The sequence below is a fragment of the Aplidium turbinatum genome, chromosome 8 (assembly GCF_918807975.1).
Source record: "Aplidium turbinatum chromosome 8, kaAplTurb1.1, whole genome shotgun sequence".
Lineage (NCBI taxonomy): Eukaryota > Metazoa > Chordata > Ascidiacea > Aplousobranchia > Polyclinidae > Aplidium > Aplidium turbinatum.
This window is the reverse complement of record NC_137479.1, coordinates 23,823,716-23,849,219: the sequence shown is the minus strand read 5'-3', so window position 1 is coordinate 23,849,219 and position 25,504 is coordinate 23,823,716. Positions and strand designations below refer to the sequence as shown.

Genomic DNA, 25,504 nt, shown 5'->3' with positions numbered 1-25,504 from the left:
TTTCATGTTTATTGTTTATAGGTAAATGTTAAATGATATTGCACGAAATTAAATATGTCTCAGACAAATTCTAACAGCTTTTCTCAAACTACCAAAACATGGGAGCTTACACCATATGAGCTGCAAAGAACCCCACAGGTACATATCAGAAATAAAGAAAGCATTGCGTTTTTTTAAGTTGCTTCAGACTTGTTTATTAGTTATTCGGGATCAGGGTTGGATCAATTGTAAGTGAATGTAATCACTTACACATTTTCATGTAATTATAATTGCAGTGGAAACTTTTTGTTGTTGTGTAATTTGTATTTGTTATTTCAAAAATTTTTGGACCAAATTACAATTAGCCCACATTTGGTAAGTTGCATGCATGATATAGCCCAGGGGTGGGCGAACTACGGCCCGCGGGCCGCATGCGGCCCGCGAGACCATTTTATGCGGCCCGCCGGCACTTGCAGAAACTACTACTCATCACTTATTGTTTTAATTAAACAGGTTACATGACAAAATATTATCCCCTTTACGAGTGTGTTTCTCTCTTCACTTTCAGTGCGTAAACACACACACGTCAGTCGCGCATGTATTGCAACATGCTCTCACGCATTGTTTGATCCAATTGTTTGATCATAAAATACAAATACGGTAGCGGCTACCGTAGGCCTACCAGTAGGCTACTTCTACTTTCCTCCAAATAGCTTTTCGTTGTTATTTGAGACGCACAGTGTTTTCTACTTCGACAGGATTTTTGTTAAAAAATAAAAGATTTATATTTTTACTCTGTTAAAATAATGAGTGCTGGGACTAAGCTATTTTTGTGAGGTAATGGCCTGACGTGTGGACTTATTCCATCTACACTTTCATTTGCTAATAACTTTTGATATAAAAACGTTATACGAGGTTGCTTTTTTCGCAAAGTTAAAGCAAAATTATTGACAAACTGGTTAAAATTTTAAGTGGACACACATACTTTACCAGTTATTTGCTATTGCTTTTTTGCTAAAAGTAGTCATTTTTTTTTAATTTTTCTGATGTCTCCGTCATAATCTCCTGAAATCGTTAATATCTTCGTTAAAGGCACACGGTCCAGTCATGCATGTAATCCGAAATGGTCAGTAGTGATGTAAGTCACGCAGTAAATCTTGGAAGGCACAAAACGATACAAATGTTTGCTAACTTGCTTGTACAAGATGATAACGTTTTTCAGATGACCTGGCAATTTTAGGAGTAGGGTGTCAAAAACTGCTGATAACTAAAAAACTATACCACATAAAAATGTCATTTTATTACTAAAACAAAGATGAATAATTTTTAGGAAAAGTCATAAAACTTCAGCTAATTTGAGCCAGTAACTTTTATGTAATCGATGAAAGTTTTAGGTATGGACGGAACCCGTCCACCCGTTAGTCCGAATAGGGTTAAGAAGCGAAAGATTGAAGACGAAAGTCGTGTTTTCAATAAGGAATGGACTGTTAAATACTATTTCATCGAAATTGGGAATAAAGCAGTTTGCTTGTTGTGCCGTGAGTCTGTGGCTGTTTTCAAGGAGTACAATTTAATAAGACACAACCAAACCAGAAGATTGTGAAAAACTGTGAACAGTTGGTCAGTTGCACAAGTCTCATTAACTTTTGTGATGATGATTGCATAGCTTTAAACGTAACTGAGTGCGAAATACGAAAATTGTGTTTAATATGAATATGCGGTTATTTACACACCGGGTAAATTTTCCTACTTTGTAATGAGCGTGTGCGGCCCTCCGGCTGCAGCATTTTTTCAAATGTGGCCCTCAGTACAAAAAGTTTGCCCACCCCTGATATAGCCTATATATATATAGATAGATGTTTATTAGCTGCTGCGAAAAAGATGCGCAAGTCAAAACACAATGTATATACATAGCAAAACTGTTGAAATAATTACAATTAAAAAAAAGAAAATGATGAATGCATCACAAGAGGCTGCAAAGTGACCATTCAAGGTCTTCAAGTGAAGTACTTTTGTTGAGCCGCGAGTTGGGGTTCAAAAAGGACTTCTACATTGTAAGCTAATCTTTATCAAATTCAATGCTACTTGTTTTTGATAAAATCAAGCTGTATATATATATATGTATAAAAAAATCATCGATAAACATAAACATTGAAACTTTTAATTTTTGCAGTTGAAATATCATTCAAGGGAATGTGGAGATTTGTAAAATCATTAATGTCCCGATCGAACAACAAGGGAAGACGTCATACTCAAATTTCATCCTTGTTTGGGATCATCAGTGGTGCACTGCTTACCCATGTGTCTTGAGCGGGCATCAAACTTCCAACTTGATGGGAGTTGTGGACGTATTCGACTTGGTTAAGAAAGGCATACTGGACACTGGTAGCTTACAATCTTGACGGAGGTTCGATTCCCAATCGAGTCGGAAACGTCCACAACTCCCATCAAGTTGAAAGGTCGATTCTCGCTCAAGAAACAGGAGTATGCACCACTGATGATTCCAAACAAGGGTGAAACTCAACTATGGCTTCTTCCATTTTCGTTTGATTGGGACATTATTGATTTTATTACGTTTGTAAGTAATTGTAAGGAATATATATAATTAAAAAAGTTGATGGTGTAATTGTAATGTAATTGAAATGAAAACTATGTAATTGATTCAACTATGTTCATGGATCATACTGGCTTATTCAGAGCGACTCCAGTAATTGGCATGGGTCTGCCACTATTCGGTGAGTCCGATTCGGTGAGTCCCTAACCTCTAACCCCAAACCCTTAACCCTAAAACGGCAATGATAATTAGGCTACGGTACCCGATAATTTAAAAAAAAAATTGAAAAAATCCCCCGTTAAGGGATTGGACTCACCGAAACGGGCCATTCCGAAATGGCATAGCCTTTCAATGTTTGATCAGACAAGAAGGTTCATATGAAGATCATTAATAAATTTAAATTCTATTCCTTTACGCCAATTTGTTCTGCATTCAGGAAGTGATCACAGATAACACTGAAATAGCTGTGTCTCCACGAAGCCTGCATAGTGAGTTGATGTGTCCAATATGTTTGGACATGTTAAAAAACACAATGACTACAAAGGAATGCCTTCATCGTTTCTGCTCCGAATGTATAACTACTGCACTGCGTAGTGGGTATGTTTGTGTTGTGTACAAATTCTATAGAGTTATATCAAGTACTAACCATTTATCACTATATGTTGCTAAATATCAAATGTAACTTGAGCAATTTGTTTCATATTTGGACTTGTCATGTTTTGAATAACTTTATGTGTTTGTGTACCCATAAGTATTTATTATATCATCTTCTTTGCCAACAACTCAAAATTATTCAAGTTCTGTGGATGTGTTTTGGTAAAATATTAATGACTGATATTAAGATAGCTTTAGGGTACGTTTACATGACGTTTCATTGCGCCCGAAACGAAAGATTTCCGCTTCGGTTCGTTTGGCGTACGCGTAATCTGTTTACACGCGGCGACCGAAGCGAGATTCATGGCGGTCTGGATTTCACATCGGTAGTTTTGACAGAAATGAAACCGATATCAAGTGGTTGCGGCTATGTAAACACGCCGCAATGAGATCCTAGCAATGAGATTAGTGCTAGTAGTTTGATTATAGTCAGTTAACTGGTAGCCTACTGTATTTGCAGAGTAGCACATAAAAAGAACTTGAACATAAATAAAATACTGTAGTTTTGTTTTTGAAGTAATAATATTAGAATTTTTCTACTGGTCTAGAATGTTGGCTGTGCTTTAGCCAGTAATTGGTAATTATGAACCAGCCATCTGCAACCAATGCTCCCAATTTCTGAAAGATATGCTGCAAAATGTATTAGGATCTAGGAGAACTTGAGCATTACATCAGTGCAATAGCTTTGTATTTGTGAAGTTATGGTGATACATTTTCAACTGGGACTAGTCGAGAATGTTGGCTGTTTGTTTAGACTTGAGCACAAAGACTTGTTGTCAAGGTCATCTGTACTCATTTGAGAAATTCATTGGACTGGTGCACTAGTGAAGAGCAAATAATTAGATAATAAATTAAGCTAGTCCATTCTTGAAGAACACAAGTAAATTTGCTCTGAAATTGTGATGTCAGTCTATTGATCCAAAAGAATTTTGAAAATACTTGTGCTATTTTAGTACTGGTTACTGTACCCTTTGGAATTGCATGTTTTATTGTAGAATCTATGTTTGTTTTTTTGGTAGAAAACTACGGTATTACAATTTCAAGAGATTAACTTTCATTTAAATATCATTTGTGTTTACAATTAATTAATTTATCATGCAACACTCCACACCAGAGAGAAATGAAGGAATGTGCAATAGGTGAGTGGATGTTGTATGTGTCGCCTTGACTGTATTAACAGCAACCTTGAGTTTATATGTAGGCTACCTTGACTTCATTCACAGCAGCTCAGTTGATTTGTTTTTGTTGGTGGAAAAACTGTACAACCACAACTTATAATTCGCACAAGTGTAGCTGGTATTTGATTATCACTTCATTAAAACAAATCAACTTCTTACCACAAATTGATGCTCCAGATAGCAAAAAATAGGTCATTTTGTTTTTACTGATGAGTGAAATAATGGTTAATTAATTAAGCATATATGCCAGTGGCTGCTCGTGATTATTTGTAATGGGCGGGCTGCAATCTTGGTTAGATATATTTATTGGTGAATGATTATTTTATTAGAGTTTTAAAAAATGTACAAGAAATACGTGCCAAACTATATACCGTAGTGAAATATGTAGCCGAAAACTGAGCTAAAAACCCCTCACTGATCTGAATTTTGTTTATTAAGCTATATTCTTAAAAAAAAACACTTTGAAAATAAGTGTATTTAGGCTTGAGGCTAGTTACTATTCATTACTGAGCGACTTACTCACATGCTTTGTTTAAGTTGTGATGCAATGAACTCTAGGATTTGACAAAAACCAGCCCCTGCGGCCCCATGGATGGGCAGCCGCTAATGTACAACCAATTTACACCCAAATATTTTAATTGGTCTTTTTTTTTTTCAGCAACTCTGCAAATGCACCCAAAAGACGAAGACTTGAGAATCTTGTGGAAGATGTCAGAAAAAATGCAGCCAGTGAAGGATCACATGAAGAAATGATCACTCTGAACCTCTTCGCAGCTGATGCCGTTCCACAGAGGAAAACACCAGATAAACGATGGATGTGGGACAGTGAAAAGGTTAACCTGCTAATTGACAACTTGCAGGCGTATAAGAATGACATGGACATGAAAGGCCTAGACTTTCAGTCTGATTTGGTTCGATGCTATTCTAAAGTTAGGGAAATGATGGCGGAGTCTTTTCCGATAGATTTTGGGCCTTCTTGCAATGCTGCATTGCAAGACACTGAGAATATGACTCCGCAAGAGTTTCAAGTGCATAGAAAAAACGTTCAAAAACTAGATAAACTAAGAAAAGATGGGTACAATCGCATCAAAAGTAAAGTGAAAGAACTCAGGTCTGGATACAAGGCTGCAATTGACAAAGGGTCGAGGTCTGGTTCTGGGCGGCTTGTATTTGAGAATTATGAGAGGTTGCAAGCAATATGGGGTGGGTCGCCTTCAGTTATCTCACTTACTTGTGGAGAAGCTGGCCTGAACATCTCCAACACCGATAATACAATTGCTGGTGATGACACTGCTGAGCAATGTGATGCTAGTTGCAGTTCGCAACAGCAAGACAACGACAGCAGAAGAAGGAAACTCAGCAAAAAGTTGTCTGTTCACCAACGCGATGTCTTGCAGATGAAGCTCAGTCAGGAAGAGCTGGACCTAAAGAGAGAGGCCATCAACGTCATGAAAGAGAACGCCCAAGCTACCCGTGATGCTATTTGGTCAATGTCGCAGTCGATGGAAACTATTGCAGAGAGCCTCAAAGAAGGCTTTGCAGCAATAGCTAGTTCTATCGTGCAATCCCAGCAAGGGCACATTTCTGAACGTAGCCATAGAGCAAATGAAGATGACTGCATGTAAGATTATGGTGTATGAAGATTGAAGAACTGATTATTGATTGCATATTAAAATGATTAACTACTGCATACTACTCCTTTTTTTCTTGCTTGTATTGATGCAGAGAATAGTGACACAGTTTGCGTGGGTTATGATAATACTGTATACAGGTCAACGTTCAAATGTGTAACATGGAATTTGGCAGAAATAATTTTCGTTTATATGATACATACAGAGAGGTTGTATGGTAACTCTAAAGTAATCCCAACATTTGTCCATTCAACTTAGGCCAACTGAGGTGAGCAACAAAAGAGAAATTGTTGACATAGCACTGGCAACACACGTAAACAACTAAACATACCAAGCAACAAATAAAAACCAAGCTGCATTTCAAATAAAAAAAATGTCTACTGCGAATTATCTAAAAGAAATTCCGCCAAGACATTGCGAATGCGTTTACCATCGGAGGAAGAATACAAATACAATTTATCAACGTTTTTGTGATGGTTGCAGCATTGCATCCTTTCATCTATACCAGAGGTGACGAACCTGCGGGCCGCATGCGGCCCGTCAAAGAATTTTGTGCGGCCCGCAAAACAATTTGACAATCTCAAATGCTCATCTATTTTCGGCAGCACGTATCTATGCGAACAGTTCTATTCTAAAGTGCACTTTACAAAAAGTCGTTGCAGGTCGAGGTTGACAGACGAAAATCTTAATATGCAGTTGAGAGTTGCCACATCGTCTGTTCGACCTAATATTGAACGCTTAGTCAAGCAAAAAACTTTCCAAAAATCGCACTAAGCAAAAATTCAATGCTTCAATGTTATTTTTTAATATTTTATGCTTCAATGTTGCATTAGATAGCTTCAGCTGTATGAATCGCATGGGCTTTTGTTTGTTGTTTGAAAAAGAAATTTCATTAACTGATTTGTTGTTTCGGAGCATAATGATCGAAACATTTAGTCAACTTGAGCAAAAAGGATAGAGCCAAAAAAAGAAGAAATCATACTCATATGAATGCAAACGCTTCGAAAATTAAACTGCCTTCATTATCAGTGCAAGTACTGTTGCTCTATCCTTTTGCTCAAGTTGATTTGTTTTTATTTTTTACTGTTGTATGTTTCGATTCTGCGTAAGATAATTTCAATTGTGGATTTTATTACTTTCATCTGCCGTTTGTTATTTTTCATGAATAATATCATGAGTCGCTTCTAAAAGATTTCATAGTAGGTTACGATTAAAAAGTTGTGTGGCCCGATAACTCATGTGTAATTGACAAAGTGGCCCGCGACCGCAAAAAGGTTCGTCACCCCTGATCTATACCCATGAGTGTTTGGACATCAACATTGTTAATTTCAACGTTATTTAACTCACAAAAGTTGTGTAAGACAAAACACGAGTAAATTAATGTAGGAACAAAGTCAGTGTCAGCATCGATAACTTTATGTAAAATGCGCCATTGTGCCTTAAGTCTTCCAAATGCACATTCAATTTGATTTCTGGCTGCTCTTAAATGACGGTTAAACACAAGTTCCTTTGGATTTTTAACATTGGGATATTCTTTCATTAAATTGGGCAGCAGTGGATAGGCAGGGTCACCAAGCAAAACTGGGGGAACAGGGTCATAGCCTGGAAGAAGCTCTTGACAGTCAAATGAAATAAGTTTTTGAGAAAAGGCTTTGTTAATGGAGCAGTTGGCATACACTCTTGCATCATGAACACTGCCAGGCCATCGAACTTCAACATTCATGAAAACTCCCTTTTCGTCACAAATTGCTTGGCAGTTAACTGAATATTTCATTTTATAGCAAAAGTAATCATGAGGATTTTCTGACGGTTGTTTAATTGCAACATGAGTTCCATCAACACAGCCAATAACTTGTGGAATTAAAAATTTTTTTCTAAACCTACTGGCTATCAAATTTATTTTATCTGCATTGTCAGGAAAAATGATAAGCCGAGGTCCAAGATGCTTGCATAATGCAGAACACACCATTTTCACTGATAGTGATACGGTGGCCTTTGAAATTCCAAAAGTGTTGGCAGTCATTCGAAGGGATCCTTGATCCTTTAAATAATATAAAACAATCCCCAAACGTTTTTCAGCAGTTACTGTGTCTGGGCGAAATGCTTCACTGTGTGGAGTGATGTATTCTCGCACATGGTCGACTAGCGTCATAAAAGAAGGAAAATCCATGCGAACATTGGCACACCACTCTTCTGCTGGCATCCGGCCCATTAGTAAGTTATCCCACCACAACGTGGTTCGACCTGGGTTTTTCCAAACTGCTCTTTTTTTCTTCAACCTAAAACAAAAGAAAAAGTGATGTACAGTTTAGCTGTAAAAAGCTTTAACAGTGATCACTATGCCGTTGGTAAAACATTTAGTAGTGTATGTGATGTAGCTCGAATGAATTTTGCTTGGACACACAACTACACTCTGTAATAAAATATCCAGACATGTTACAGTGCACTCTTTACATCACACCCAAACAACAGCATAACTTAAACAAGGCCTCAATATGGGCAGCAAAGCAACAGTTAGCATAGTAGGTTAGCCTATGTAGTTATAATTCATTTACAACCAAATTATCTTACTAATAATATCGTAAATATTATAATTACCTCTTAACTCGTCTATTGTGCTTTCTATGCAATGTGCTGTAATCATTTATTAAAGACAGCAGTTTAGCTTCTTGAGCTTCCACTTGGGTTGTAATAATGGGTATCCATCGCAGTTGCATCAACGCAACTAATGAACCCACCAATAGGGGCAAAACAGCAAGCAATTTCTTTAACTCCGCTGCCATTTCTCAAAAGTAAAGTTATGAAATAATTTCTGTAGCTTTATTTTCGACGTACAGTAGCCTACTCAACTGCTGACTGCTCAGTAGCAACCGGCGCGAAAATCACTCATGCGTAGAGACAGAATTCCTTTCGCCCGAAACCAACTGCAGTCGCAACGAGATTCCATGTAAACAAAAAGTTTTTCACGCCGCTTTGAGATTTCATTTCGGTCATTTTCATTTCGCCTCTCATGTAAACGTAGCCTTAGATGGGTAGGCTACTCCACCATTTTCTTGCCATTTACTTAATCAAACTCTTTATTACAAGCATAGCATAAAAAAATGACAGTAAGAGACGATGCATATTGCACAAGTATTTGAAGAAAAATGTGTTGCATCTTTTAATGTCTTCTAAGTTCTTGATAGCTTTGTAAGCTAATCTTTATTATGCAGAAACAAGGAATGCCCAACGTGTCGTAAGAAATTAGTTTCTCGACGTTCATTGAGACCAGATCCAAATTTTGATGCACTGATTGCAAAGATTTACCCATCGCGTGATGAGTACGAAGCACACCAGGAAAAAGTTCTTCAGAGCATCACAAAGCATCATAACCAAGCTGCACTCACTGCAAGCATAGAAGAAGGATTGCGATCACAGGCACTCAACAGGTCTTCAACTTGTACCATAATAGTCTCTGTGACGCATGGTAGCACTGTACTAAAAATTTATGATTGAGATGATCGTTAATGTTAAAATGGAGCAATTTTTGTGACAGCCAGCTTGTATAGTAGTGTAGTAGTCCAGTTTTAATCCGGTGGTGTCCCCGTTACCGAAGGTGGCCGCCTGGCCGGTGGTTGTTATGGTGAATCATCATTTTTAATTTCAAATTTGTATATACGGTTTTAAAGTTTTTCTTATAGTGCAGTACTGTGTTATCAATAGTTTGGACTTAACATGTGCGAACATTGTCACCCCTTATTGATAAATCAAGTAAATTGTCAAATGTTGATATGATTTCGAAATAAAACTGTTGACGTACGCAGAAATCATAAAACGAAGAAGCAAGATTTGTCTCAACCTGCACCAACAGCAACAAGTGGTGATACTGAAGTTAAAACAGATGCTCTTCCAACGTCGAAACAACAAGAGGCAGGAAAAGAAAATGCTCCACAACCGACGACCAGCACTACGTCATCGCCTCCGAAAGAAAACAAAACCAGACGAAAAGGTGAACTCCACAACAAATCGTATTTTTCGCATCGTTTCAATGTCTGCAGAATGAAACGGCGGACAGTTTTCACAATCAGCTGCCAGTATTCCAACGCATTTTTTGCAATAACGGAAAACATGTGTTTTTCGGCAGTCTAGTGTAGCAAGAATTTACAGCGATAGACACGTGTTTCGCCCATGAGGCTGGGTTCATCAGTATCGCACCACTAATTCATGCCACATAGTTCTCAACCTCTGCTTTCGCCAGTCAATTGAATCCTTACCTTTGTGGAAAGAAAGCAACTAAACTAACTGTCGCCAAGGATATGCACAGTAGAGAAGGAGCGATTTTCCTGACGTCAGCACAACCTGACTATTCACTATAGAACAGCGAGCATTGTGTTTTTGGGAAAAGTCCTGAGGCTAGTGTGTAGGCTACACCGGTATGGTTAGCGAATTAACCTGCATTAGGAATGTATCCCGTATCCTTTCTCCTTTTTGCTTCAAAGAAGCCTAGTCTTCATCCCGAAGCATCAGAGGTCTACCGGTTGTTTGAAGCGACATTTCCATTTCTCTATCCTTGGCATTTTCATATTTTTAAGTTCTTTTTTACTACAGAATCTAAACGAATATTTGTTACTGTTAAATGCTCGTTCTTAAAAAATGTATTAAAAACTTCCTTAATATGTTACTAGATGACGCTGATGCCCATCCCACTCCTAAACGAAGGAAGACTGTTGATCCTGAAGTAGCCACAGCATCCACTTCACATGGAAGTGTCACGAAGACAGGTGAGCACACATCAAAACATCTTATCATCCATGATGCGGCAATAATCTAGCATTTTAGTACGCTTTCAAGTCACATGTAATCGTCTTGTTCTGGTCCAGCTCACTATCATAACCCTCTGTGTACGATAAGTCATTTTCATGAATTCACTGTATTCCCAAAAAGCTCTTTTAACCATATGGGTTTAACTTTTTTGACCAAAAGGCCAGATTTGCTTTTCAAAAAATTTTGCGGGCCAATTTAATAACATGGCGATATTAACCATTGTTTTCACAGCCCAGGCTCCTCAGCCCTGCTTGTTAGTCGTAGGGGTTGATGATACAAAGAAAATGTTGTTTTTAGAATCGTCTTCTGTAAAAGAAGAAGTGCCTGACCTTCCCGTTGCACCATCGATTGAACTTGAACTTTGTCCGCACCCCCAGCAGAAAGGATCAAAGGTGGAACAACTTTTAAGGTGCTAGTCAAAATTGTGGATTGTGTGGTTTTTAACTGAATAAAAAGTCGGCTGCATAGCCGAGTGGTGAGAGCCATGGAAATGTAATCGAAAGGGCACCGGTTCGACACCGCTCAAAAGCATGCGGCTGTGTCTTTGGCAGGACACTTAAAGCAGTGACGATCGGTGAGGTGAGGGAAAGCAAGGAAAGCAGTGCTTACCTGAGCGAAAACTATGCAAAATATAATGACTGAATTCTAGGTTTAACTTATTATTATTTTTATCACGTCTATTTTAACTTGAAAATTACTGTATTCGTGACTAGAATTACTCGTAGCGCTTGTGAGTAGTCTAAGTCCTCACCAAACCGCATGTCTTGCCTATTAACACAAACGCTTCTGTCAGAAACAACCACTGAAGCTCCAGGGAAGCAACTATCAAAGTTGCTTTCCCAGGTTCAAAAATGTCAAAAAGCGCCTTTGTTTTATCCAATCCTCACTCGTTTTGCAAAACGTCACCAGCTGCTTAGCCAATCAGATGTGTTATGGTTAGAGTTGCTTACCTAGTGATGTCAATGCGTACATTCGCTAGAGCGGCTAGACTAACTCGTCAGAATGGTCTCTCGTCACGGTACACAGCACAGCATCATAATGCCAAAAAGCTTGTTGCTGTTTTTTGATGTCTCCTCGCCATGTACTTTAGCCTACTAGCTTTCATAGTCATGCCTTTGCCCTTTTTACAGCGTTGATATAACGTTACTTCGTCAATGAACGTTCAGGTGCGGATGCAATATTTAGTTCGTTAAGCTTCTATACGCAGGAGGCAAACTTATCCAGCTTTTTGTACAAATTGCTTGCGGTTGTAATGTTTAGGCCTAAGTGTTAGGTTTTTAGTCCAGTCAAATTAACCAAAAAAACTGGAAAACCCGGAAAAAAATAGTACAAAGCTAAAATTTTGCCACAAGCATCAGTGCATGGTCTGAAACAAAATATCAAAAATCCGCAAAAATCCACCTTGGGCAAAAAAAGTTATGGGATTTTTGAAAAATCGAAATTTATAAAAAAAATTATCAAAAATGACTGTGACAATATAGGCAAGTGATATATGAAATTGAAGCTAATGATGAGGCAAATACAATAAGGATAAATTTAGGTCAAAATGAAGTTATTTCAACGAGTTATGGTCCTTTCAACATAAAAAGCATATACATTAAACCAGGGGTTACCAAACTTTTTTCTCTGAGGGCCGGATTGTTGCGAGATTAACAACTGCGGGCCGGATGCAAATTGCGAAAAGATATACAACTATTTAGAATCTCCATTGACTTGAATTGAGCACAATAAATAACAAAGTCAGCGGTGGAATAGCAAAGTTGTGATGAAAATCGAAAGGTTGCTGGAAAAGTTATCCCCTGCTGCGATACACTACAGGGCATCGTGCTCTTGAAAAAACATTACATCTTTCCAAATTTGGTCTAGGCTGTCCCCATTTGTGGTGGCCTAATGATAAACAGCAACGTCAGTCCTTTACAAAAAAATTGGTAACTTTTTACCTTAACAGTTGTAGTGCAGCTGTTGTTTCCGCAGCACGTGGCGGGCCAGATGAAATCAGTTCGCAGGCCGGTTCGGGCCCGCGGGCCGTAGTTTGGTGACCCCTGCATTAAACTAATAGGCCAGCAAATATTTTCGTCTTACACATTAAAGATATCAAATATATTTCTGTGTATTTCAACAGGAGTAGTAGTGTTTTCGCATTCTTCTGATTCAAGTGAAAGAGGCTCAACATTTTTACACATTCCTGTGCAAAAGGTACAGGCTGAAACACACTTCAGTCCATTCCTCTTGCAGGAACATGCTGCATTGCACCCTTTCTTGCATTTACACCTAATAATGTTCAACAACTCTGGAGGTGCTGGTTCCATGTCCGTCATGATAGGAAAGTATTTTTCACATACAATCTTCCACCCCCAGTTTTCAGGATTGATGACCGTAGCAGGGATAGGATGCCTCCATTGCAAGACCTGTAGATGCACCCGCTATGCATGATACTTGGCAGCACATTCTGTTGGCGGTAACTTCTCTGGACGAACACCAACAGTTGAAGATGCGACTGCAGACATGTAGCGATTGTATCGTAGCTCACAGAGTTTCTCGTCCTTACCACCATACATTAAGACAAACAACTTCTGACCTGCAGTTGAAATTTCTTCTACGTTAGCGTTTGTTGAATAGAAAAGCTGGCTTATTGATCTGATCTCCTTTTAGATGTTTCAGGAGTGCCACTTTGCCATGTCCAAATGTAGCCGAGGTGGTGTCACAACCACTCCATGCATGCAGAAATAAGATGTTTTTTACTATTTGTTGACCTATGCTTTCCGCAATGTCACGAATTCGGAACATCTGTAAACCAACCTTCGACTTTTTTGTTGCGTGTGAGAAAAAATATATATCATGTAGTATATCCTGCACATCCCAGTGGTGAATGAGCAATACAAGAATGTCAGTGTCATCTGAAACAACCACTGTGTTATGTCCGGCAGTAGAGAGTGTTAATGCTTGTTTCGCTATCATGGTGTCTGCATCATTATCACTTTGGTACACATCATGACCATCTTGTTCCAGACCTTTCATCAACATTGCTATGAACTGAGTCTTGTTTGAGTCATTTTTTAGAAAAGCCTGCTGGTTATCTGGAACGATGAGATGTTCTGCAATCTTTGTGTAAGCAGCTGTTCGTCCACCTTCTCTACGGCTGTGCTCGTGATCCTTCGTTGAAGCTGCGTATCCATCAAAGACAACAGTAGAACCACCTCCATAATTATTTTTCATATATCCCACATACTGACTTACAACTTCCTTGTATGAAGAAGCTGCTTTCCAATAGACACAATGCAATAATGCGCCTCCATCTATAACAAATTTGGCATCTGTTAACTCGGAAAGCTCCACTGGTGGCACACCCTCTTTTAGAACGGAGGCAAGTGATGATTTCTTTCCTTTTCTCATCAGGTCATCCTTGAACAGAGAAGTTGGTATAGGAGCTAACTCATAAGCAAAAAGGGACTTAATATTGTCACTCCTTTCAACTTGAATCAACAATCTGGAAAACAGCAGCATCGGATCTATGTGTATGGTGTCATCTGCAATTTTTGTTCCTTTTCGAAGATTCTCAAGAGTCCTTACTTGGTCAGCTCGCTTAAAGGACATTTCCGTGTAAGACTTGTTGTCCATTTTCTTCTGCATCATGATTCCAACGTCTTCCACAATGTCGCAATTAATGCCGTCTTTCTCATCTGATGCTTGTGCAGATGACAAGGATCGTAGAGCCGGGTCATTGGCATCGAATGGGTTGTGATTCTGTAACCACGTGATCATTTTGCTAATGTCTTCAGAATCACGTTTAATTCTGCTGACTCCCATTTCGGCGTGTTGTTCACTGGTGGCCACGTGCAGTTCAGTGAAATCACTCATGGAATGATGGATTCCAGCACACCGGTGCATACTATAGATCCATAAAATCCTAACCGCTTCTGTAAATCCACGTCCCCGTGTCAGTCCACCTCGGCTTTTTAGGGTTCTCATCAAGATCTGTTCTATCGCAAGGTCTGTGGAGATGCCACACCAAAATTTGTCAGACCTTCTAACAATATGATGTCCATGAGCTATGAATTGATTGTACAGCCATGGATGACTTTTAGGAAGATCGTGCATTAGTTGTAGATACAGTCGACTAGATTTGGCATAATTGCTGTGGCCTGTCGCTGCAAACAGATTTATCATTTGTGTAGTAGCTACAAGGTGCATGTTCCAGTCGCCAGTTCTTTCTGCTCTAATAAACAATTTCAAAACGGAAATGTACTGCAAATATTGCAACCACAGTTTAGCTGTGCGCGAAACATTTGACAAATATTGCTTGTAAAGTTCAATTCCATTTTGCAAGCGGTCGAATGACGTGCACATAATAGCGTCATCAATGCTGATCGTACCCTCCATAAGTTTTTGCAAACATTCGTGTATGATTTCAATGTCCTCATATTTCAAAAATTGAGAAGTATTTTCTTGTTTCAAACACCGAGCAGCGGGGTCTTCATATAAATATGCCGTTTGTAAATTATTATCAGTATCTTTGACGCTTTGTGGAACAATCGCTTGTAGAAGTTGAGTCATTAAAGCAGATTCAACAAGTATGTACCCTCGAAGAGCTCTTGCAACTGCTCTTCCACTCATCATTTGAATGACTGAATTAGTGCCGTAGCATGTTTCCAAAAGTTCAGACAAACCTGATCCAGACATCATTTTGCCAACGCTACCCAAAAAACTCATTACTGTGTGGAAACCTCCAAGACGGCAAACAATATTCATTTTTTTCGAAAGGACAATTTCAACTGCCTTTACCCACAATGGTTGGTCAAACGTGATACATGGTGTTATTATATTCAACTTCTTTGCTTGATCCTCGACAAATGATTATGTGGAATAGATACACGTTTCATCGGTTGACTTAAGGTCAATGAGAGGTAGGAAGAGTGGTTCAGATTTATAAAAGTCACTCCCGGCTGACAAACTCTGCATGAATCCAGACCAACATGGTCTTCTTGGGGACAAATCATCGAACACAGCAATGGAGTGCCAAATATCTTCAGAGATCACTTTCCCTGTCAGTGTATACGGTATCTGAAGCTCCACTGCTGGTTTTATGACACAACTGGAAAGAGCAGGTTTCAAGCCGGCTTGGTAAAATTTAATAGGAATTCCTTTATTTACAGTAAGATCCTTAGATCCGACAGTCGTTAATCTTTTAATGGGTTTTTGGCTGGTCACACTGCCGGTGCTATTTTTTGTGGGAGTTGAAATGACCATGACTCCCATTCCATGGAAGGAACCGCAGCCATCAATCGTAGCAAGATTATGGTCAACATTATCTGCCACCCACTGAGAGAAGCTTCCTGGAAATGCCTCAGGTAATAGCTGTTCAATGTTCTCACTTTGAACAACTGCTTGCTTGAAACGGTTAACTTCACTGTACGATACGGAGAATCCCAGTCTGAAGAGTTCGTCAATGAGCCACCTGGAGCCAAACATACGATCCGCCTCCACACCAAGTCCAAACAGTACAGGAGGTAAAAATGACCGTGGTTTTGCAGCTTTTATGATACACTGACCTATACTGATCTGTTGTTTGACATTAGAAACCAGGGCCTGCAGCATAAGTAATAGCAGAGGTGGAAGTAGCTTCAAGCCCTTTTCAGTGTTCTGAATGTCATCATCACTTGGATACATGTCTGCATAATATGTGGTATTCTGAAGTTGTGCTCGAATTAATTTGGCAGCTGCTTTAACAATTCTTCTTGCATCATCTTCAATATTCTCCTTTTGCTCGGAATACCAGGAACGGTGCAAGATGTAATTGGCCATGTTGCGAAAACAAACAACATTTTCCTTTCCATCCAGCTCAGCAAAATAAATGTGATTACCGAAGTGTACTTCAAATTTTTGTTTGAGTCTTTTAACCGAATACACATTGGAGCTTCCCGCCAGTTCAATCATTTTGTCACGTAATTCTGCCAATGTGTATAGTTCTGAATCCCCATAATTTTCAAGCCAGTTACACAAAGCGTTGAAGTGCTCAACCATTACAACATCAGTTGGACGACCTGAAGGTGACTGAAAAGCTGCATCTGGTGATTTTCCACAAGAAAACTTCAACTGACAATTATTATGGTAAATGGCTTCTACTGCAACCAAATCTAAACAATGATGTAGGCGAATTTGAACTTCTGCTGCCCATGGGTCAGATCGCTTTTCACATGCTTCAAGGATTCTCTTTCGAAAAGGAATAGTTGTTACCTCATGAACTTGAGTGTTACGATCTGGATGCTTCCGATCGTAGTTAGCACTTTTTCCACAGAAGAAGCAATCACGCTTCCAATCAAAACCAGACGTATGCGATCGTCTCCATTTCTTGGAAGTTCCTCCTTCATCAGATGCAGTCATTCTTCTAATCCTTTTCCTGTCAGTGTAGTTTCGACGGCATTTATCATGCACAAGAACACCGGTTTCTATCTCTAATTCTTCGACCATTCTGTCATCACAGCGGAGATGAGCGAAATGTAACATGGTCCTTTTACCCTTATCTCCAACTTGCTGCCGTTTTCCATATTCTTGGCACTCTTTCTCAAATCCTTGAAAACAGATGATGCATTTCTCATTCTGCTTTATTGCGCCTGCCATATCACAGCCTGCAAAAAAGAAAAGATTTCAAGTAGTGTATAGTTAGGCCTATATAATAACATTTTTTGAGCACTCTCTATAAATTACGGCATAGGCCTACTTACAAGTTTTAACTGGTTTAAAAGCACAAGCACAACTTCAGGACGTGTGCTTTACAATAATTTTTTATACTGTAGGTGAAGTGGCTTTGGTCTAAAGATGTACCTTGTTGCGACAAGTGAAGCAGTAACTGCAGTGATTCTAAGACAAGACGATGATCCTGTAGCTTCTAGCGACGTAATCTTGGCAGTTCCAGTATACATTTAACAGATCAAACCTCAAATAGAATATTACTCAACTTACTCTTATTCAAAACAATCTTATTGAAAGAGAAACCTAGAATCAATGAAACAGGATTAGCAGTAAAAAATAGTGGATATGTCACATGCCTATGTTGCCATTCGGTCATTTTTGATAATTTTTTTTATAAATTTCCTTGTTTTTTCGAAATTGCCATAATTTGTTTTGCCCAAGGTGGATTTTTGCGGATTTTTGATATTTTGTTTCAGACCATGCACTGATGCTTGTGGCAAAATTTCAGCTTTGTACTATTTTTTTCTGGGTCAAAACCTAATTTGACTGGACTATTTGTAGTGTGGGCCTAATTGAATATCTGAGAATGAACATACATGACAAATTAAATATTTAGACAACTATTATTCCATGTCTAACACTGGATTTTGGTCCTGCAACGTTAAAATTAAGATTGTTCATGACTTCTAAACATTGTACTGCTAATTTGCATTCATTAAATGCTGGCATTTGCACAACAATCTAACCTCTTAGTGTAATTTATTAAGTTAAGAATCGATTTCGCTATAGTAATAGCATCTTCAGCTAGCACATGTAAAAAAAGAAGAAAATTTGAAAAATACGTAAAACGAACAAATAAAGCAAACTCCGATGTTATCAACACGCATAAAAATTATATTTTAAATAGATGGTTACATAATATTAAAATCAAAACCTGCAAGCCTAAATCTTAACTGGTGTTCTCCCACGATTTCCAACAATATTCTGGTACAAAATTGAAGAAATACATTAACCTGATCATCCGTCTAGTAAATTACAACAGTTTAAAGTGCCCCTGACAGGTTGGATCCAAGTATAGTAACTTTTTAAAGCATTTCCTTGCGCAGAATCATACTTAGCAAACTTTTTAACCTTAACCTCGTAGCTCGACTGGTTAGGGCGTAATTTACATCAAACGACGGCTCCGCACCGCCACCACAGGCGAAACTCCATATTTTACTACTCTGGGACGACTTTGGTGGTATTACGTCATTGTAAGTCGGCGTTCTTAGCGACGGATGAAACATACGTTTCCTAGATGTGATTGCTGGATCACAGTTTAGTCGGAGTTGGTACAAGCGGTTGCTTTTTTCAAAGATCTGTTGTTTTTTACAGTTTAATAAAACTGTACTGGATACGTTCCTACAAAACCTAAAATATACTTGAAGTGAAAAATGAAGAAATTGTACGAATCATCATTCATATTTAATTCATCATCACTATTCATAATAAATAAAAGTTCTCTCTCTCTCTCTCATAATGTGCCCTCAGTACGTACATAGCAGAGTCTATACATGTAAAAGCCTAGTTTACCTATGTACAAGGGTATGTTTTTGTAAACGTTGTTGTTTAGAAGTGCTGAAATCATCATCAGCAACTGGTTGCATCTTTGCTGTTATAGATGGTAGCCTATGGCAAATTCCTTCAAAATGTAAAGTTTGCTCAAGCCCATTTTTACTTGAGTGGTATTGTGGTAACATTTATTTTACGTAACTTATAAAAGTGTTGCGTGTTCATATCACGTCGGGGTCACCAATGTGGTTATTGTTATTATAGCTATAAGGTTTATTGTTATTTAAGGTCTAATGTTTGTTTATGTCTTGAATTGATATTAAGGCTGTCTAAGTACCTGATGAAATTTCTATCTATCTAATTTATCTATCTGACTCCATTATCTAATTTGGCTATCTGACTCCATGAAATAATTTCCACACAATTATTGTTATTCGAATTATAATTTTAAGTTATCAGAAGGTGTTCATATAATGTTGTAGGTCTATAACACAATTTGAATTTAAACAGTACAGAATAATGAAATTACAGGGTAGTGAAACATTATCACGAGTTATTACATTTTAATTAAACAATCAATTTAATGTTTTTCTAAGAGCTGAACTGGTCTAACTGAGCTGGTCCGATTTGATAGAGCTGGTTTGATATGAGCTCTTTGTCTAATTGAGCTGGTTTGATGTGATAGAGCTCTTTGTCTAATTGAGCTGGTTTGATGTGATAGAGCTCGTCCGATTTCCCGTGTGAGCTCTCGTCAAAGGGCGAACAAACCCTTTTATTTTCTGTTCCCTTTTTTCTATTTACTTCGGGAGCAGTTTACACGGAAAACTACAGAAACTTTAGTAAAAGGCAGGAAAACTTATATGTTGAAGTAATGGATCGCTACAGTATTAACAAAATCATCTTCAGTGAAGTGAAGAGAACATATGACTAGTTTTGTATGGCCCATCCTACTTTCGAACACTTGAAGAAAACTTCTACCATTTTCTTCTCAGCACCTTGTTTTGTGGGAAAGCGTAAAAAGAAACCACACGGTCTTTGTCACTGACACTGTCACATATTTATTTATTATTTATTTGCGTCAGACAAAGCTGTCCACATCGAAAACAAAACAACGAAATACTGTAATACACAAACTGAAAATGCACAAAGATCACAGAGAGCCACCTTGGATGCCGTCGGTTTAAAAGCTCACTAAATAGGCTATCTACTGTCACAAATTTACATATAATGAGCGTTGGAAGAATTGAAAGCATTCAGAACGATAAAAATAATCAGATGACATCATGTCTGATATAAAGCGATTTGAGGAGTGTATGCAATCGGTTAATAAACGAAAACATGTTTTTTCCTCAATAAAGCATCAAACGTAGTTACATTATTCATTACTTGATATTCACGGGCACTGACCTAACGAGGCAAATTGTGCAATATTCTGAAAGAGTCATTGTAAGCAACACGTAATCGTTTTATACTAGAAGATCTAAACTTGTTCCACAACTGGGATAAGTAAAACGACATACAATAAGAACGAAATAAACTGTTTTTTACAGCGGGTGAGCATTTAGAAAAATTGAGATTTTGCATTATTTGCAGCACAGTACTGAGAGCGTACTTGCCTTGAAATATAATTTTCATCTGAGAACTATCAATAAATACACCCAGATATTTTACAGAGTCTGTGAACACAATTTCAGATTTACCTAGATGTAGCAGAGGAGCACGTAAAAGATAAAAGTTTTTTGGGGAGAATAACATACCAAATGACTTTTTAGAATTGAAAGTAATTTCATGTTCAACAGCATACTTGTGGCAAACATCTAACAAATTTTGTAAGCCACACAAACTAGGCGAGATGCAGCAAATGTCATCAGGAAACATAATATGATTTAGACAAGAGTTGCCAACATAGCAACCAACTTTTGTTTTATTGAGATAAGAAAGCTGATCAGGGGCTTAACACCCCACCTTGTCAGACTCCGCTGGACACAGTAAATGATTGGCACAGATGACCTTCCCACCTCACTTGCATGGTTTTTTTACTATAAAGGCACAAAGGTCACCAGTATTCCAATAAGCGAACAAAATAGATAGGCAGTAGGCACGTTACGTGTGATAAGCGTTTTAAACAATAAATGATGATTGACTTTGTCGAAGGCTTTTGAAGCATCCAAAAAGACAGAATATACAGGAGTGTCATGACTGATATAAGAGGACACTGGTTGTTTTATTAAAAAACACTCATTTCAGTACTATGACCAGACTTAAACCCAAATTGATTGTCACTGGTATTCCAGAAAGGCAATAGATGATTCACATAAAACGTTCAAACAGTTTTGAGATTACTGTGGCTAGAGCAATAAGTCTATAGTTACCTGAATCTTGAATGTCGCCATTCAAATTCTTTACAATCGGGACTAAGACAGTGTTTAAGCAAGAATTTGGTACAGTGCCATGACTAAGACACATATATATTAAAAAGTACACTAATATAAAAACAAATAATCAGCATAAACAATATGTTCAGCTGAAATTTTGTCAGCACCAGCAGCGCGGTTTATGGCAGTTTGACAAGCAAGGAACCAATTGTGTCCATGTTGCAACAAAAGTTGTAATATTTATCCCTAGAAGAAATACATGAGTTAACAAATTCTTTTTCAGTGTTGGTTTTGCTAGAATTTAGCAAGGAGCTGTAATGATGTTTTCACATCTCAGCAATTGCTTCAGGACCTTGTGCTCCACCAACATTTACAGGAAGAGAACTCTTTTTGCAAGTAGACTTTTTTACTTTCTGCCAAAATGACTTATGTGAGCTGTCCAAGTTGAGTGCTGAGGCAAGCACATTTGCTCTATGTTGTTCAGAGGCATGATTACAACGGCGAAAGGCTTTTTTAAACTCCTTTCGTTTGCTCTGCATCAACTCATATAGTTAACCATTTCACTGTTTCCCATTTTTCACCTACATGATGTAACTTTCTCTGGCAGTAGCATGAGCTTGCTTAACATGATTATTCCAACCACGAACAGAAAATATGTTACATTTCTTCTTTACACCAACAAAGATTTTATCAGAAGCTGCTTTGAGAGCATCAGTTATAATATTATAGAAAGAGTCTATTGAGGCAACATGAGAAGCATCTGAACAATGAGAATTATTGCATTTAATACTTTCAGTTGGCAAGGAAATTTGGGATAGATATTTTTAAATACAACAATACACATGAACAGCAATTTTTAAGCATTGCCTCAACCATAAATTAAAGGTAGCCTACTGTTTGTGAGATACTGTTGTTACACTGCAAATGGCTATAGCCAGATTAGGACAAATAAAAAAGTATCAAAATTGTAGCCCTATGAAACTGCAATTTCAATTGAATTGAGATGCTGTTTGATAAAAATAAACTCAACCTATTTGATCAAAACCTGGTAGTAATAGTAAGTTCACTTTTCTATTTCGGTAATTCTTAATTTGCACATGCTTTAGACCAACAGAGCCCCACACATTCACGTTTTACAGTAGCCGTACTATACCTAACCAAGTCACCAGTCACCACAGATTGTATCCTTCCAGCTTACGGTGACGTCACAGCGATGTTGCCGTTTTTATTTTCGCAATAGAATGAGTGTCAGATTCGCCGATGTCAACGAAAGTTTGCAAGCGTGTAACTTAGTAGCCTGTTGATATTTTTTACAATTTTCTGGTCAGGGAAGTTTGTTAGTGTCACCTTTTTGATATCTTAGGTAAATTTCGCAAATTTATTTTTCTGTCAGAGGCACTTTAAGAAGGCGAATACAAAGAAAAAACGCAATTTAGTTTCAGTCCATTGCCGTAAGTTTATATCGATAAAGCGTCAATAAAGAATAAGTGTAAATGGGCATCCATCTAGTAAATTACAACAGTTCAACAAGACGAATACAAAGAAAAACGCAATTTAATTTCAGTCCATTGCCATAAGCTTACATAGACAAAGCGTCAAAAAAGAATACGTTCAAATGGGCATAGTTGAAGAATCTACACCACAGGGGTCGGAGGTTGCTGATGACATGGGATTTAAGTGGTTGGTCGAATCAATTTCTGTATGTTTATGGTGGCTTTGATTGTATGTAACCATTTATCTTCAGCGATGTCTAAATAATGTTTGCTGGGTTGTTCGGTGAAAGTAACGACAAAGCAGTCTGCCAGAGCTGGTTTCTTTTTGAGTTCAATATTGTGGAGTTTCGCATAATGTTTCAATAATGCTGCTTTGTCACCGGATTTATCAAAGTAATTAAAACTGTTCCAAATAGATCTATGTGTGGCCCAACGTGTGGAAAATTTTGTCATGGTTTGTCCTACATAGTGTTCGTGACATATGGTGCACGTTGCAATGTATATCCCGTAATTTTGGCAAGTTAATTTTTGTTTGAGACTGTATGTTTTGTTGAGTTTACATTTAATAGAGGTGCATTCTTTTACCATAGGCTTATGCGCTCCATGGTTACCACACAGTGCACATTTGCCGCATGGTTTGGAGTAGCCATTGGTTGGTGTTACTGTATTCAGGGCAATTTTTTTGTATTTTGTGAGTAAATTTCCCAGCGTGCTTGGCTTTTTATATGTCATCATTTGATTGGGCTGTAGTTTTTTCTCTGCGTTGGTGGTCTTGAGTAAATTAGGAAAAGATGTAGGCCAGATTACTCTGTGGGCTTTGGTTGCATTTTTTTCTGTGGGTTTAGGTATCCGTTCTGTCCATTTTTCAGCAAGTTGAATTTTTTCTTTGATAAGTTTTTGGGGAAAATTTGATTTCAAAGCCTTCTTTTTAAGATGTTCAAGTGCTGCAGTGTAGTCGTGTTGTGTTTCATTCAATCTCCTGAGTCGTAATGCTTCTCCATGTATATGGCGAAGCACAATTTGACAGATTTTTGTTTTTGATTTGTATTGGAAATGCTCTCAGAGCGCACCAAATTGGAAGTGTTATTCAAAAATTTGTGGGGGAGGCCCCCTAGACCCCCCCGCTGGAAGTGTTGCCTTAGGCAACACGCCTTCGGGCTTCGCCCGACGGTTACGCCCTTCGTGCCTACTACCTTGTTGCAGCATATTTCCAAGTTGCTTCCCAACGGTTTAAGCCACCGAACATCACTGACTTGAAGGCATGCCTGAAGGTGGACACGAAGATTGGCTTCCTTGCCTTCCCGTTCACTTAATCTAAATCTTCAACCACCGGTTGTAAGCCTGGATAGTTGATACGACAAAAAAAAAACTGAATAGAAAGATCGTCTTTCAAATTCATGCCATGCTATTAAAAGTATGGCTAAGTTACATCATCACATTTTGTTTTGGACATTCGCCTTCCCATTTTTATATCCTGAATGCTCCAAGGCATGGTCTACTAATTACGTCAGAACTCAACAGTTTTTGCCAGCTTATACTTCAATTGTTTCTAAACTTTGTAGGTATATAAAGACTTCGGTACACGCTACAGTGAAGCACTTGTCTCACTACATTGCGTTGAGGATCAATCTTGAAAAGAACCCGCATAAACCGAATGCAGTGTCAAATACTGATGAACAGCTCATTGATTATGCGCTCTTTGTTAAACCTCAAGAAAAAGATTTTGAGGTTTGTTCCATTTGCATAGCTTCGTGTTATTAACGTAGTGTTGTAACAACGTGTAAGAAATTGTACGTTTATAGTAGGCCTGCAGTGCCCTACACCATGGAAATATTTGCATTGACAGCTCTTGTTCACATGTTACATACCTTACAAAATAGACATGATCTCATTCGCAGTGACACTTTGCAAATGATTGAGGGAATATTTATTCTCGGACTGAGAAAGCTTCTTCGCGAGCTTAATCCTTGCAGTTTATAATTATATCGGTGATAGGCCTACTTTTCAGGAGTTCGCTCCAGATCGTAAAAGTTACCGCACTCGTAAGACTTGAAACTATGTAAAAACAACAACCTATGTTAGCTGAACCAGAACTTTACTCTGTTACCTGTTATACATGTTAAAAGACCGTGAAACGACGTTTATTTACATTGATATTTCAGGTTTTGAGCACAAGTGAGACGCTCGATAAAATTCAGGACAGCTATTGGAACCACGAGTCACGGTTGCAGATTTATTATTTGAAAAAGTCAACTGGTTCTCGTTCACAAAGCTAGCTTATCGGTGAAATTCAACTTAAACGTTTGTTGTCTTGCGTTGCCTGTCTATGAGATGATGTTGTCCACGATGAAAGATGAAGTTGCTTGTTCCTGTCCAATGTCCATGCATTGCCCAATCGAACATGGGATTTAGGAAGGATATTTTCAACTGCGAAGGACTGTGCAATTTTAGTAGTCTTAATGGGAGATCTTGTGGACAAACGGACTATTCACATCAATTCTTACATACAAAGTAAACGTATATTGGTGTATGGTATATTGGTATATTGGCGTATAAAGTAAACGTATGGCTTCTCAATATATTGATGGAAATGAAA

The 25,504-nt window shown here is 38.2% G+C and overlaps 1 protein-coding gene across 1 annotated transcript; it reads left to right on the top strand.

Annotated features, from left to right (window-relative positions):
- Positions 1 to 25,504, top strand: LOC145775339 (E3 ubiquitin-protein ligase RING2-like). The gene is made up of 8 exons (XM_082586616.1): positions 1 to 138; positions 2,970 to 3,130; positions 9,209 to 9,424; positions 9,800 to 9,984; positions 10,661 to 10,756; positions 11,097 to 11,208; positions 24,471 to 24,636; positions 25,071 to 25,504. Exons 1-8 carry the CDS (start codon positions 55 to 57, stop codon positions 25,182 to 25,184), a joined length of 1,134 nt encoding a protein of 377 aa, XP_082442742.1. The 5' UTR covers positions 1 to 54; the 3' UTR covers positions 25,185 to 25,504.